Source organism: Centruroides sculpturatus, unplaced genomic scaffold (assembly GCF_000671375.1).
Source record: "Centruroides sculpturatus isolate CEXI.00-Female unplaced genomic scaffold, Cexi_2.0 scaffold72, whole genome shotgun sequence".
Lineage (NCBI taxonomy): Eukaryota > Metazoa > Arthropoda > Arachnida > Scorpiones > Buthidae > Centruroides > Centruroides sculpturatus.
The window spans coordinates 864,506-880,440 of record NW_019384336.1 but is presented as its reverse complement, the minus strand read 5'-3'; the positions used below and the strand labels follow the sequence as shown (position 1 = coordinate 880,440).

The window sequence follows — 15,935 nt, the reverse complement described above, 5'->3', positions numbered from 1 at the left end:
CCTGAGTCCCCAATTGAGTTGGATAATCAATGCTCTACTGTACTTCAAATATACTGTCCTATTAAAATTATTGTCCTATAAAATATACTTCAAATATTTTATAGGACAATAATAAAAGTCCATACTGATGGAAAAATTTTATAAACACTGAAGCATACACCTCACAACAGACTTTTACTTGTATGCTACTGCTAGAGTCAAAGTTTTTATCCTCTACTTTACACAGTAGTAAAATTACAAAAATATTAAAATTTTTTTAAAGAACTTCATCAAATTATATTTTAATACAAATATTACACAATAATTATATAATTTATTTTATATTTTCAATGAATCATTGCTAAAATTTTCAGAGATGCAAATAGAGACTGAATTGACAATTTAAATAATAATAATAATAATAATAATAATAATAATAATAAAATTAATTAAAGATTTAAGTGAAATTACTATTACAATAATAGGTGTTACAATTACTATTACAATAATAACTTAAAATCTGTTTTTATTGGCTACTAATGTAAATAAAAAAATTAAAAATCATATTAATATCTCCTAAATTATTACACTTCAGTTGTTTATTTCATGGCAGATTTAAAAAAATCATTTGACATACCTTTTTATAAATTTATTTTAGTTCTGTTTATCTGTTGTTTTTTAATATGTAAAATGTATTTCAATATCTTAACACAAGCTGAAGGTACAGAGTACTGTAATTATAAAAGACTGAAAATGTTTCGTTGTTAAAAGAAAGTGGCTGAAGCTAGAGATTAGAATTTTATTAGTATTTCAATATTGTGACTTTCAATAAAACAGTGACTTTAAATTAATTTAGACATATCCTATTCTTTAAGTAATTGTGTTTTATACTAAAAATTCTAAATCTAATCCTCATTCATTTACAGACAGAGAAAATTAGTTAAGTTAAAAACCAAAGCATAATTTTCCAGAAGAAAATATTTATTATACAATAATATCGTAATGTAATTTTAATTTCTTGAAAATAAACATTTATTATAGTTTAAACTTATAGATCATTAATAATTGAATTATATTATATTCATCTGTGTATTATTATAATCATTTAAGTATTCAAAAACAGTAAGTTAATAATGCATAATGTAATATTCAAAAGAAACACCATTTATTAAAAGATTTGTATATGTTTTTTTACTGTGAAACTATGAATTTTCTTCATATACAATATTATATTCTATATTTATGATAATCAAAAAATGAAAATTGAGGTAAAAAAATAACTTAAAATTTTGCAAATACGAATATGAGAGCAAAAGCTAACCATAATACTGATTACATATATCAAAAATTTAAAAAATAAAATTGTATAACATTATACTGTTTTAATACTTGCAATATTTTTCATCATGAAGTTTGGGGGACTTCACTCACTGTTAATGTCTTATTCTTTGCACACTGTACGCGCTTCCATAAGGTAGTAAGTGGTATTTTGTAATAATCTGAAGCTTTCCTTAATGTCCATTTTCCTGTTAATACAGCCTGAACTGCTTGTTTAGTATTATCATTTTGAGATCTGTCAGTCCATACTGACTGATAATATGAATTCATATGTCCTGGTAATGATGACAAAGTAGCAATTTGCTGATGAGACACATCATTGTTTGTCTTCTCTTGGAAACATTTTATAGGAGATTTAAACATTATATCACTTGACATTAGCAACTGATTTTCAACTTCACCTGAACCTTAAAAGAAACAAACAGAATATAAAATCATAATGAACTATAACAGTTGTTTAATTTGAACTGTTGTACAATATATGTATATATAAAATATATATTTTTATAATATAAATATAAAATTGGGCTATGATATACATATACACCATAGCCAATTTCAGTAACATAATTAAAGTTAAAGGTCAGATTATTTTCATGCTAGAATTGTGAAGTCAGTCCTATCACAATACCAAGGGAGTGCAGGGGACAGAATCAGAAATTTGGTTATTTCTGTGGACATACAGTGTTTGAGAATCAAATATAAAAAGTTGTGAGTTAGATTACTGGCATGACTCTATAGTTAAAAAGTATGAGGGACAAGACACTACTAAAATACAGAGCATATACAGGGTTAGCAAGAAATAAGTTTCCCACTTCAGAGAGCACTGGAGTGCATTCTACTGCTCGAAATGAGATAAAACTTGGACTATAGATAATTCAAATGATGCACTTGATATTTCTTAAAAAAAAATGTACAAAAATTTGAACATGTGAAACACCATGCAACTTTTGGCTATGGGGTTTCCTGAAGGACAATGTCTACCATAGAAGAACTGCATCTGTGCCAGATCTGAAGAACAGCATTTGGCATCATATTTTGAATATATCATCACTGCATTCAGCTGTGGAAAATTTGGTTTTGCAATTAATGCACATTGTTCAAACTGAAGGAGGACATATTGAGCAGTTTTAGTGCTACATATTCAATATTTCTGTGTGCTCCAGTGCCACCTATTGATGGAATTTTGTACAATTTTTTTGAGAGAGATGTCAAGTGCTTCATTTGAATTATCTGTAATCCAAATTTTGTCTCATTTTGAGCAGTAGAACACACTCCAGAGTTCTCTGAAGTGGAAAACTTATTTCTTGCTAACCCTGTACTTTAAATTAAATAAATTAAAAATATGATTAAAATTGCAGCCTGGCATTGTGATGATGTGAAAATAAATAACTGTTTGTTTTAATAATTAGTTTCTAGCAATTAGTAAACAATTCATAAAAATCTGGCCTTTAGCTATTTAGATATTAGAAAAATCTAAATATGAATAATAAAAATCTATATTGGTTATTATTGATATTTATATGTATAGATTTATATTCAATAACAAGTAAAATTTTTCGTTTTCATCAGTGATAGAAAGAGATTTTGAAGTATGGAATTCTGAACTACCTTTTAAAATATAGGCTGCAGTATATTAATTCTAAAGCAAGATCACACCAAGTTGTTATAACACATTGCATCTACTCTGACAACAGGAAATCATAAGAAGTTAGTAACTTGGATGAAATAAAAATTGTATTACAAATGCATAAAAACAATATTAAAATATCTGAAATAACTTATTGAAAGGCCATTATAAGGCTCTGAAATAATATTAAATAAAGGAATTTTTGAATCTGCTGTTTAGAGATAAGTAAAAAAAAAAAAATAACTTAAGAATAAGATATTCCATTAATTGATATACATAAGGACGAATACAAGAAGAAAACAAGAATTAAAACCAAGAGATATAAAATATGTATATACAGTGGTACCTCAGGTTACAAACGCCCCAGCATACGAAATTTTCAGGATACGACATGAAATTCGAACATATTTTTGCTCCACGATACGAACAAAAACTCAGCATACGACGTTACATTAGTTCGCATTTTTCATTTGTTTTTCTTACTACAGTTATTTTTTTTAATGTATTACTTGGCTTTAATTTGAGTATGTTTTTCGCGTTGGAACGAATTATTTTTACATGTAATCGTATGGGAAAAGATGATCCACCTTATGACATTTTCATGATACGATCTCAGTTTCGGAACGGATTAATTTCGTATCCTGAGGTACCACTGTATATTATTGGATAAAATTGCAAGTTAATAATTATTTGTTAGTTTCTTTTAATATCAATAAAATACAAAGTGAATGTGATTTCAAATGTAGTAAAGTATCTATATATCCAGTAATATCATTATATTTCAATATATCAAAATTACCTTCAACTTAAATTAGTATTTAAAATTATCTGTAGTATATGCTAACATTCATATGATAAATTACATTAGTCTTCATCCATGTTAATCAGAGTTGATGTTTATTTTCATTGTAGTGGAATAGTTACTCATTATTATTTGTAAAAAGAATAAATGCATTTTAAACTTTGTCCTTATTCACTACAGTTAAATCCAATATCAGATTATTTTTGTGTGGTTTTTTCCAAGAACTATAATAGTGTTGCCACCAGGCCGGTTTTCACCCAGACAGACCAGTTTTAAATTCAAGATTCGGATTAATTATTAATTTGTCTGGTTTTTGTATAAATTGTGAAATATTATGATAAAAAATAAATTTATAAAAAGATTTATGGGTATTTTGAAAAGATTAGGTTTCAATGCAAATGCCCATCTTTGGGGATTTGCAAATGCCCAAATAAGATTTAACAGAATATTTATAGATATGTTAATAAGAGTAATAACAATAATATAGATTTCCTTAAAAAGGCTGGTGTAGTGTATAAAATAGAATGTAATTGTCATAACCCATATATGTATATAGGAGAAACTGGACGTGCACTGGAGGTTAGGATAAATCAACATAAAGTGGCCATTAGATTAAAATACAATAATTCCCTATGGTATAACCATATAAAAAATAATAACTGTAAAATCAATTGCAATAATATAAAAATCTTACATTATGAAAAAGACATTTATAAAAGAAAATTTAAACAACATTTAGAAATAAAAAAACATCAAAAAAATAATTTAATAAATAGTTCTGAAGGTATGCAAATTGACTGCCATTGGTATAAATTGGTAGAGAGCGCTACATAGTGTTAAATATTGTGAGAGGTTAAAACACAGTACATTGATGGATTGAGTTTTGTGATATGCAGATTCTTTTTATTGTATATATCTTTATTTATAAATGTATTTTAACAGTACGAAAATAATGTAAGTTTAATACAACTTTATTAATCTCTGCAAATGATTGTCAATTTTTATATATTTTTTGTATTTTTATTTTTTTAGCATTTGTATTCTTGTTATATGAACATTTAACACTTATACAGTTCTTTGAGCAGATACAATACCTACTCATGCTTTTTAGGAAAATTTGTTCTTATGTAAGTTCATTGTTTGTTTTTAAAGATATTATTTTTAAATAATGTATATCTTCCAATGTATGTTAATACTGGCTTTACAATCTACATTTAGATGTAAGTCTGGGTAAGGAAGAGGTATATTCTCCTTCTCTTCTTTTAATTCATACTTGAAAATAGTAAGTGATTTGTTATAATATTTCTGATGGTATATTTGTTGTTGTGTTTTAAATTTTTTGGTTTTTATATATCTTATTTATTTTTATTGTTTTTCAAAACAGCACTGAAGAGGGGTTGGATTAGATTACACCAATCCGAAATGCATATGTAAAAATGTTCAATTTGAAAATAAAATCGTAATTCTAACCAAAAATTGCTGTGACACAGTCTACCATAATTTTTTTTTAATTACAAAGAAGTTTTTGCATTGAAATCTAAAATACAGCAATCCAATTATATTGTGAATATTAGGTTTGTTCCAACATAAGTCCCTAACTGGTTTAAAACTGGCATGCACATTGTTCAGTTCTTGGCTGTAAAATGACATTGGTTAGAATTGAAAACTGTACAAGGCATGCGCAGTCAGGTATTTGTGTTTGAACACACGTATTGTAAAGCAAATGTGAGTTTCAGTTTACAAGTTTATAATTTCTATTTTAATTATTTAATATGACAACTCAAGAAATTGAAAACCCAAAAAAGAGGAAGCAAACTTATAAATTTAATAAAGATTGGCTGACACAAAAATTTCAGAAATGGTTACGACCTACATTTCACTATACCTTTAAAATGCAGTCTACTTTTGTCAGTTCTCTAACGTTTTCGGTCTAATTTATAGACCTTCTTCAGGATTGATGTAAAATATTTTAAAAATTTGAACTTTCTCAACGGTAATTCGAACCACGCACGTTCTATAATCTTCAGATATTCGATCGCGCATGCCCATTAGCTCTTTATAATGCCGCCGCTCTCCATGCCGTTGCTATTCTACTTGACTCTCGAAAATTTATATTAAGCCCCTTTTCTCTGTATTTATAAATGTGCCATGCCTCTGCATACTTTAGATGTCGTATATTATCGATCTTTTGTACAATATCCGCCTTGCTCCATTCGATTGTAATCTCTGCAGGATCCGCGATAGCATAATTGGCCAAAGCCGTGATCGGTTGTTTAGATCTTATATTTTTTTCGTGCTCCTTCAATCTTTCTCTTAATGATCTCTTTGTGGCTCCTATATAATATAACTCTTTCTTTAGCCTTTTATCATGCAACGGTATTCTGTACACACCTGGAACTAGCCTCCTGTCTATTGGTGTTTTGTCATTTCTTAGCATTTGGAATATTGTCGTGTTTCTCTTATATGCTATTTTCTTTTTGCTCTCTACTCCTATTTTTCTGTATATGCCACTTAACGGTGCTCTGTATTCCATTACGGTGAACTCCTTTTTTTCTTTCTTATCTTTAGTCTTATTGCATCCTTTTTCCGCTTCTTGTATTAAGGCTTTTACTTTACTTTGCTTAAGTCCTACATCTCTTGCTAATTTTGCAATGTAATCAAGTTCTTTACGTGTGTCATACATCCTGCTACAATGAGTGTATGCTCGTTTAATAAGTGCTCTAAACGCTGCTAGTTTGTAGTTTGTTGGGTCATGCGAGGACCATGGTATCAAATCCGGAACGTACGTCGGTTTTCTATACACTTTTGTAACAATTTGCTCTTTATCATCTATTTCGACCTCTATATCCAAGAAGTGTACTCTTTTTTGATCTTGCTGCTCTAGTTCTAATTCCAAGCCATACTTATTGTTGTTTATATCTCTAATAAATTGTCGTATGTCTGGTTTATCATTCCAAATAATCAATACGTCGTCGACGTACCTTGCATACATTATCATTTTATCTTCATACTTCTGCAGTACGCTATTTTCCAGAGATCTTATTACCATCTCGCACAGTAAGCCTGAAACCGGGCTACCCATTGGTACTCCTCTAAGTTGCGAGTATGCAGTACCGTCAAAAACGAAAATTGACGAGAATGTAGCTAAATGCGCCAATTCTAGGATTTGTTTTCTTAACTTCGCTGCGTTGTCGATATTGCCCAGTAAAAAATCTCTTAAGTGACAAAAGCATGGCCTTAAAATCGAGCACCGTCATTTGATAGAAAAACTAATAGAAGTAGAAAATCAACTGTATGAAATAGATCCGGAATTACTTGATAACGTTAATAGCAGAGTAGTAAACTTAGCGGATCAAGTCACAGAAAGGTTGAGTTCGAATTATAAGAAGAAAATGGGATGGATAAGAGCAAAACAACAAAGAAACACAAGACCGCAAACAGTATCGGCAATAGTATGTTGGGATAATGTAGCACCACCAACGTGCGTGAAGGAGGCTTGCAAATTTGGCCCCAAGTACGTACCTCGCCCTAAGCTTACGTATGAAAAAATTATCCCTGATGTCGAGCAAGCGGTAGAAGGGCTTAGCGAGCTTAAAAAAGAGGCTTTTAGATGGAGAACAGTTTTTAAAATAAACAATGAAATTGCAAGATCGACGCAAGACGCAGTCTGGAAAAATATAAGAGAAAGTAAGCAATGGATGTGCGATAACGGTATAGTGCTTACAAGAGCTGACAAGTCAAAAAATATGGTCTTAATGAAGAGGGACACATATAAGGAGCTTTTAACGACGTACATAAGAGACACGGAATGCAAAAAAGCACACCCAAAGGCCTTGGAAAGGTTACAAGCAAGAATAAAACGTTTCTCTACGACAACTTTAGCTAAGCAACTAGGTATGACGAGAATAATAACTTCATCCCCAGCCATGCCGAGGCTATTCGGATTTGCTAAAACGCATAAATCTGAAAGAAGCTTGAGGCCAGTAGTAGATAAATGCTGTGCTCCTACGATATTATTAGAAAGGAAACTTAAGGAATTTATTAATACGAACATGCCTCCCCACATTTATAACGTAAAGCAACCATTAGAAGTGCTCCAGAAGTTGAAACAACTGAAAGTTAACGAAATAAGATACATGACGGTGCTCGATTTTAAGGCTATGTACCCTTCAATTAAGCTTGAACCATGCTTTTGTCACTTAAGAGATTTTTTACTGGGCAATATCGACAACGCAGCGAAGTTAAGAAAACAAATCCTAGAACTGGCGCATTTAGCTACATTCTCGTCAATTTTCGTTTTTGACGGTACTGCATACTCGCAACTTAGAGGAGTACCAATGGGTAGCCCGGTTTCAGGCTTACTGTGCGAGATGGTAATAAGATCTCTGGAAAATAGCGTACTGCAGAAGTATGAAGATAAAATGATAATGTATGCAAGGTACGTCGACGACGTATTGATTATTTGGAATGATAAACCAGACATACGACAATTTATTAGAGATATAAACAACAATAAGTATGGCTTGGAATTAGAACTAGAGCAGCAAGATCAAAAAAGAGTACACTTCTTGGATATAGAGGTTGAAATAGATGATAAAGAGCAAATTGTTACAAAAGTGTATAGAAAACCGACGTACGTTCCGGATTTGATACCATGGTCCTCGCATGACCCAACAAACTACAAACTAGCAGCGTTTAGAGCACTTATTAAACGAGCATACACTCATTGTAGCAGGATGTATGACACACGTAAAGAACTTGATTACATTGCAAAATTAGCAAGAGATGTAGGACTTAAGCAAAGTAAAGTAAAAGCCTTAATACAAGAAGCGGAAAAAGGATGCAATAAGACTAAAGATAAGAAAGAAAAAAAGGAGTTCACCGTAATGGAATACAGAGCACCGTTAAGTGGCATATACAGAAAAATAGGAGTAGAGAGCAAAAAGAAAATAGCATATAAGAGAAACACGACAATATTCCAAATGCTAAGAAATGACAAAACACCAATAGACAGGAGGCTAGTTCCAGGTGTGTACAGAATACCGTTGCATGATAAAAGGCTAAAGAAAGAGTTATATTATATAGGAGCCACAAAGAGATCATTAAGAGAAAGATTGAAGGAGCACGAAAAAAATATAAGATCTAAACAACCGATCACGGCTTTGGCCAATTATGCTATCGCGGATCCTGCAGAGATTACAATCGAATGGAGCAAGGCGGATATTGTACAAAAGATCGATAATATACGACATCTAAAGTATGCAGAGGCATGGCACATTTATAAATACAGAGAAAAGGGGCTTAATATAAATTTTCGAGAGTCAAGTAGAATAGCAACGGCATGGAGAGCGGCGGCATTATAAAGAGCTAATGGACATGCGCGATCGAATATCTGAAGATTATAGAACGTGCGTGGTTCGAATTACCGTTGAGAAAGTTCAAATTTTTAAAATATTTTACATCAATCCTGAAGAAGGTCTATAAATTAGACCGAAAACGTTAGAGAACTGACAAAAGTAGACTGCATTTTAAAGGTATAGTGAAATGTAGTAATTAATTAATGCAGTTAGAGATTTAGTAAATGGTTACGACCTGTTCAAGAATCTGATGAAATGGCTAAGTATTGTGTTTGCAATACTATTTTTTACACCATCCCACTTTACATTAAAGATGTGAAACCTCGCAAAAACTCATAAGAAAAGAGTATTTTTAATTATACCCCGTTCGCATCGAGCATTTTGATCTAGATTATGACTAAGGTTGGAGACTGTTCCGTGGTGCGAATGCTCTCGACCGTTTCAATCTCGACTGAAATGAGGTTCAATCGCAATCGACTGGAGAGAGTTCTCGAAACTAGATCCAGTCATAAGAGAGATCCCACAATCATACGCGCGCGAGAAAATACAGGATGGCTGCGGAACACGTGTCAGGCTATCGACAGCGAAATAAAAAAGACATCTGGAGAGACAATGACATCTGTCTATTATTAGATGTACAGCAAGAAAATGTATTTATTTCTAACCAAAACTTCCATTTTGTTTGTTGGTGTTTGTGACTTACCGCGTAGTTATGTCAGTTTTATGATTGCGTGTAATAGCCAGGTTCTTCTCGAGTGGACTGCCTGTGCGAACAGCACGACGTTCGACTAGCGACAGTCACAATCCAGATTGTAGGTAAATCGAGATTGAAGTGAGTTGTGGATTGTGTGCGAACGTAGTATTACTCATAACTCCAATCTGACACAATTTTTTCAACAGAAAAGTTTTACATTTGATCAGGTAACAGCAGCAGAATTGACACAAGTTTATCATGGTGTAAATTCTGCTGCTGTTACCTGATCAAATGTAAAACTTTTCTGTTGAAAAAATTATTTATCCATAGAATGTGGAAGTAAAGTTAGCAATTCCATATTTACTGACTCAATGGTTTGTAAAAATATAAGACTTGGGCATACAAAAATTGAATCAATTGCGCAAAACTTATAATATGGAGCTAATATCTGTTGTGAAGCATTTAATATTGACACAGATGCTTCTAATAAAGGTAATAAAAAACTATTTCCAATCACCATTTGTTATTTTAATTTGATTGACAATGAGCAACCTATTGTGCATGCTTTGATAGATTTTAAAAAAACATGGGGTAAAACTTCTGAAGAAATTTTTTGTTATAAAATGAACGATTGAAAATATCACCTCATTTGGAGCTGATAATGCACTGGTCAATTTTGGATGTAAATCTTCAAATTTTATGAGATTACAAACAATTAACAATAATTTAATAAAAGCTAATTGTAACTGTCATATTCTCTATACTATCACTAAATATGCATTAAAAACAATGAAATATGATGTGGAAAGTTTAGTATTAAGTCTATAGCAAATTTTCATTGAGTATCTGCAACATCAAAGAATTAAGAAATTGTTTTGATTTCCTGGAACAGTCATACTATGAAACCTTGAAGCATATTTCTACTATATGGGTAAGCTTATATAAAGCTATTGATAGGTTACTGAAAAATTGGCCTGCTATTACCCTTTATTTTATAAATCAGGAAGAAGAATGTATCCTACAATCTGGACATTTGTGCAAGATCATAAAAATAGTATTAACAATGAAAAATCCTTACCAGAACTGATGTTATATTTTGTACATTCCTTTTTACATATTTTCCAAAAATATATATTAATTTTTGAAGGAGAAAACATTGACGTCACTGAATTACATACTGTTTTTACAGATCTTAGAAACAATATAGTGCAGAGAAAAGAACAGTGCTTTTACGGTTTTATAGTTAATCGGGCTCTTTTGGATTTTCCAGAGAATAAGAAAAAATATTCAAACAAGAAGTCAATAAGGTGTACTCATGAGCATTGAAATATTTAAATAACTGTTATGATTTCAAAAATGCATTTTTTATTTTAGTTCAAAAATTTAATTTAAAAAATAATGTTCCAACTATACAAGACTGCTGTGAACTTGATAAATATATAAACAAAATTGACTTCAAAGTAAAAGGTTACGATGTTTTTAATGAACTTTGCATAATAAAGGAAAGAGTAGGAAATTTGGAGGACAAGTTAAAAGCAGAAAAAAATAATTCAGTTATGGGCATATTAAAAAATAGGAAATTTTCCAAATGTTCAGAGGATAATTGAATTTATATTTAGCATTCCAATTTCTAATGCATACTTTGAAAGATGTTTCTCTTCAATAAATAACTTATGGTGAGATAAAAGAAACAAATTAATACCTGAGAATGTTAAAGCTAATTTGCAGTAACATAAAAAGTAAATGTAAAAATTTTTACGAAGAAATAATAAAAAATAAAAAACTTCTAGAAGCAGCTAGGAGCAACCAAAAACATGCTTTTAAGAAATAAATAAAAACTAATGTAATATTTATTTTTTAATAATTTTTCTTAATTATTTTCATACAGTTTATTATTATATGTAATCATTACTCATGTTACTTTTCAAATTTCTATATTTATATTATATATTGTATCTTTTGTAACTTAAAAGTATAACATCCTAATTTTAAAATGTCCCATCCCTCATCACCCAGCCATCCCATTGTGGGCCTGGCCAAACCCATAATGGGCTTGCTTAACCCACAGGTTAGAAAGAGTTAAAAAAAAAAAAGTGGGTGTAATCAGGGCTGTCTTGGTCAGAAATTTTGAAAAGATGGCAACAATAATCTATAACTTCTAATCACACATCATTATCATCATCAATTATTCCATTCTCTCTGTAGAATTTAAAACTGAATGGCAAACTGAATTATACAGCATTTTACGATACATGGCCAAAGTTACAACTACATATAATAAGGGCCTTTCATTTAAAAAATATAATTTTTTTTATAAATCATCCAATTTTGCAATATTTATTATATTGCATTATAATATCTTTATTTTGTCATCTGACTTATACATGTCTGCAGCATCACATTTACTGACAAACATTGTTATAGTTAACAGTCTTTATAAAAAGTATCATACTACAGTTAAAGACTAACATATCTGCAATATGTCAAAATTTTAGATATACTTTAATATGCATAATGAAGTTTGTAAGTGATTTAGAATAATTTATCCACCCAGACAAGCTTCAAAATAAGCATAAAAACTTTGTTCTTATTTACATATAATTTAATTTAAATATGTTCATTTATATTTAAAATTTTCTTACTAATATTTGTAATATTTTCTTACTAATAAATTTTAAATTTGAACTCATTGGAGAATCTTCTATGCATTCCATTCTAGAACTTGATTACCAGAAAGATTTGATTTTAGAAGGGACTAGACCACCTGTGACCCACTGGGTCACTTACTATTGAAAATTTATAAAGAATATAAGATACTATAATAGATAATAGTAGTGCTTAATACATGCTTAACACCTCCACATATCTCATTTTATAGATTTCTCCTCAAAATCTTGGACATGAACCTCAGTCTCATAGGATGAGGCAAAAGATGATGCCATATCTCATGGTGTGGAGATTGCTTTTTGAAATATACCAAAAGACCCTGTACAAACTCATAGCATGTATATTGGAGTAACATTGTACTCATACTTTTATATATTTTACACATGTATATTTATATTTTCATTTATTCAGAACTTTAAAGGTTTGGTTATGAACATTTGAAATACCTTCCTCGTGGCAATAAATATACATGCACCCATTCATGGTTATAGTAAATGGTAAGAAAACTGAACTTGTTTGTATTTGAAGTGAAACTTGTTTAATAAATAAAGTACTCTACTTGAGCTATGATTTACAAAAAAATTGGCTTAATCACTGTAACAGGCCTGAAGCCTGAAAGCATTACTCCTCCAAAACACTGCAGACAATAAATTTATGCACACCCAGCATTCATGTATGATTACCACTTTGTAGGTCTTCCTTTGCAGCGTACACATTGGCAATGATCATGTGGAATGTTATCTTTGCTTCCCAAAGAACTGTCTTCAGCTGATCTTTTTATCAGGGCTTAGGTTTTCAATCTCTTTTTTGAGAACTTGCCAAAAGTCAATTGGGTTCAGATCAGGCAAATTTGGAACCCACTCCAGGAGATGATTCAATTTTAGTGAAACCAAGCACTATTGCATGTGCAATATGTGACTTGGCAAGAACTTGCTGGAAGATTGCATCTCCCTGTGGCTGAAGATGGGCTATGGAAGGCAGTAAATGCTGTTGCAAAACTGCTAGTAGCATTGCATATTAAGGGCAATTTCACACCGTGACTAACTACACAGACAGAACAGCCTGACCAATCCGACCGACTAGTGGCCAAAGCATTCACATTGAATATGCTTATGTTGGTGCCGATTCATTACAACTAATCGGAATCATCAAAACACCAGCCAATTGTTTTAAGTTTTTCTAATACTTAAAAATATCTTTATAATTTGCCCAATTACAATTTACAGATATGATCTTACTTTGTTTATAAATTTTTCTGAAAAGTCTAAATTTTGCCATCTTTTCTCATTTATGTCAATAATGTTTTTTATTCTGAAGTCATATGTGTTCTCATATAAATTTTTATGCAGTTCTGGACGTGTTTCTTCCAGAACTGCATAAATACAACGAAAAATAAAAAACCAATTTGGAATATATATAATGTAAAGTTATATTTGATTAATTTGATAGTTTTCATATATCTTAAGTCTGATTGGTTATAGCTTTGAAGCTCTCATTGGCTTTAGATCACTGACTGTTCTGACCTGACTACAAATATTTAACTTTTTAGATGTCTGACTGGTACTACTAGTCGGATGACCTAATACTGTTGTCATGGAAACACAACTTTGAGTCAGTCCAGTTGGTCATAGTGTGAAATCACCTTAACATTCCTATCATATGGAACCAAATATCCAATGCCAGAATATTAAAAACACTCCCACACTTGAACCATGCTTGAAAACCTTGACTTTCTGCTTTATACAGATTTGGGTGAGTCCTTCATTTGGCTAGCTGAGGACTCTATGTCTGATATTTCCATATAGAACTGGAAAGGGTGACCAAATCAACCTCTGCCATTGAGATTCCATGCATGATAGATGTTCCCTAACCCATGCAAACTGCTTCTTTTGCTGAACTGGCATCAACATAGGCTTTCACTTACTCTTGTATGACTGCAACCCATGTCATGTAACCATTACTAGCAGTTTGTCAAGATGTAGGTTTGCCTATTTGTTCACTCCACAGTTCTGCAGCTTCCATGAATGTAACAGGTTGATATTTCATGACAAGATAACACAAAATTTCCTTCCCTGACAGTAGTGGCTGATCTGCCATTACTACATCCAGGCATGATAGAACTGATTTCGTCAGTGTCTGAGGAAGGACAGTAGAATCATTCAAACACAATTTCCAAGTAATCTACTGTATAATTGTTTCATTTTTGTCATTTCTGGAGGATCTTGTAGCATACTTGCAGTCTTAGCCACTGTCTTGCCATTTTTTGCATTTTGAACAATGCAGAGACTATACAAGATTTTACAGTTTTCTTCATTTGCATATTGCCAACTGAGCAATACATAAAGCGGCAAAAATTTTTATGTCAGAAAACAATTTGTTCTCTGTGTTAATTTACCATGTATAGAGTTTTAACAATGGCAGACTTATTGTTACTGTTTTGTCAAGAGTTATAATGTGTACAAAAATCAAAAATTCCAGTGTTATTCATTTTCTAAATTCAAAGAAAGTTCTTCCTATGGAAATTTGATCATATTATGAACAAAGCAAGCATGAGAAAATGGTGTTTAATGTTTAATCAAGAAAGATAATGCACAACTGAACTCTGCTGTAGCTGCTCAAGCTGTGCTTCATAAATTTGGCTGAGACATTTTCAACAACCCACCATACAGTCTTGACTTGGCCCCCAGTGACTTTCACCTCTTTCTCAAGCTGAAAGAATTCTTGGGTAGATTTAAAATGGATGAAAGGTGGAAGAAGCTGTCACTAAATGGGCGAAAGAACTGGCAGTGGAAAAACTATGACAAAGGAATCCAAAAATTAGTGTTATGCTATGACAGGTGCTTTAATCAAAATGGTGACTACATAGAAAAGATACATGGTGACTACATGGTACTACTTACTGTACTTAATAAAACTTTTTCCTATCATTACTGTTTTTTTCCTTTTTTATAGCCAAATGTTCTTTATCTTGTACATGCCCCTCACACATTGCACTCACTTATTGATGTAATTGTGTAATTTTAACAATTTGTGCAATGTGCAGAAAGATCCTATTTTAAAATAATGAGAAAAAAATGCTAAATTTAGGAAAACAAAACAGATTTTTATTCAAAAGCATTTTAGTTCTTTTAAAAGATCAACATCAGCTCTGAAATTAAGTGTGTTAGAGAGAGAGAGAGAGAATATCTCTATGTTTAAACTTTTTAAATTTAAAATTAAAAGAAAACTATAATTATACAAAAATTAATAAAAAATAAAGTAAAATCAAAATAAAACAGAAACAAACAGAATTAAATATGCACAATCATTTATTATGACATTGTCACAATGCTGGGCTGCAATTTTTATCATACATTAAATAATATATATTTTTATAAATAGTATTTATATTATTAATAATAATATATTAAACAAATATATTTTTATAATAATTTATGATAAAAATATATTTGTTTAATATATTATTAT

General features: G+C 30.9%; 1 protein-coding gene across 5 annotated transcripts in view; it reads right to left on the bottom strand.

The window, feature by feature from the left end:
• Positions 1-15,935, bottom strand: part of LOC111631942 (protein bric-a-brac 2-like) — a 221,610-nt gene that overhangs the window by 42,588 nt on the left and 163,087 nt on the right. For 2 of the 5 annotated variants that reach the window (XR_002757782.1, XR_002757783.1), the window contains exon 5: positions 1,048-1,724. Coding sequence is in view for 1 of the 5 variants with exons in the window: in XM_023376303.1 (XP_023232071.1) it covers positions 1,695-1,724 (30 nt within the window). In the remaining 4 variants the exon portion in view is untranslated. Of the gene's footprint in view, positions 1-469; positions 1,725-5,634; positions 6,899-15,935 lie in introns of those variants that run through there. The other 3 variants (XR_002757787.1, XR_002757784.1, XM_023376303.1) reach the window with 3 other exon arrangements.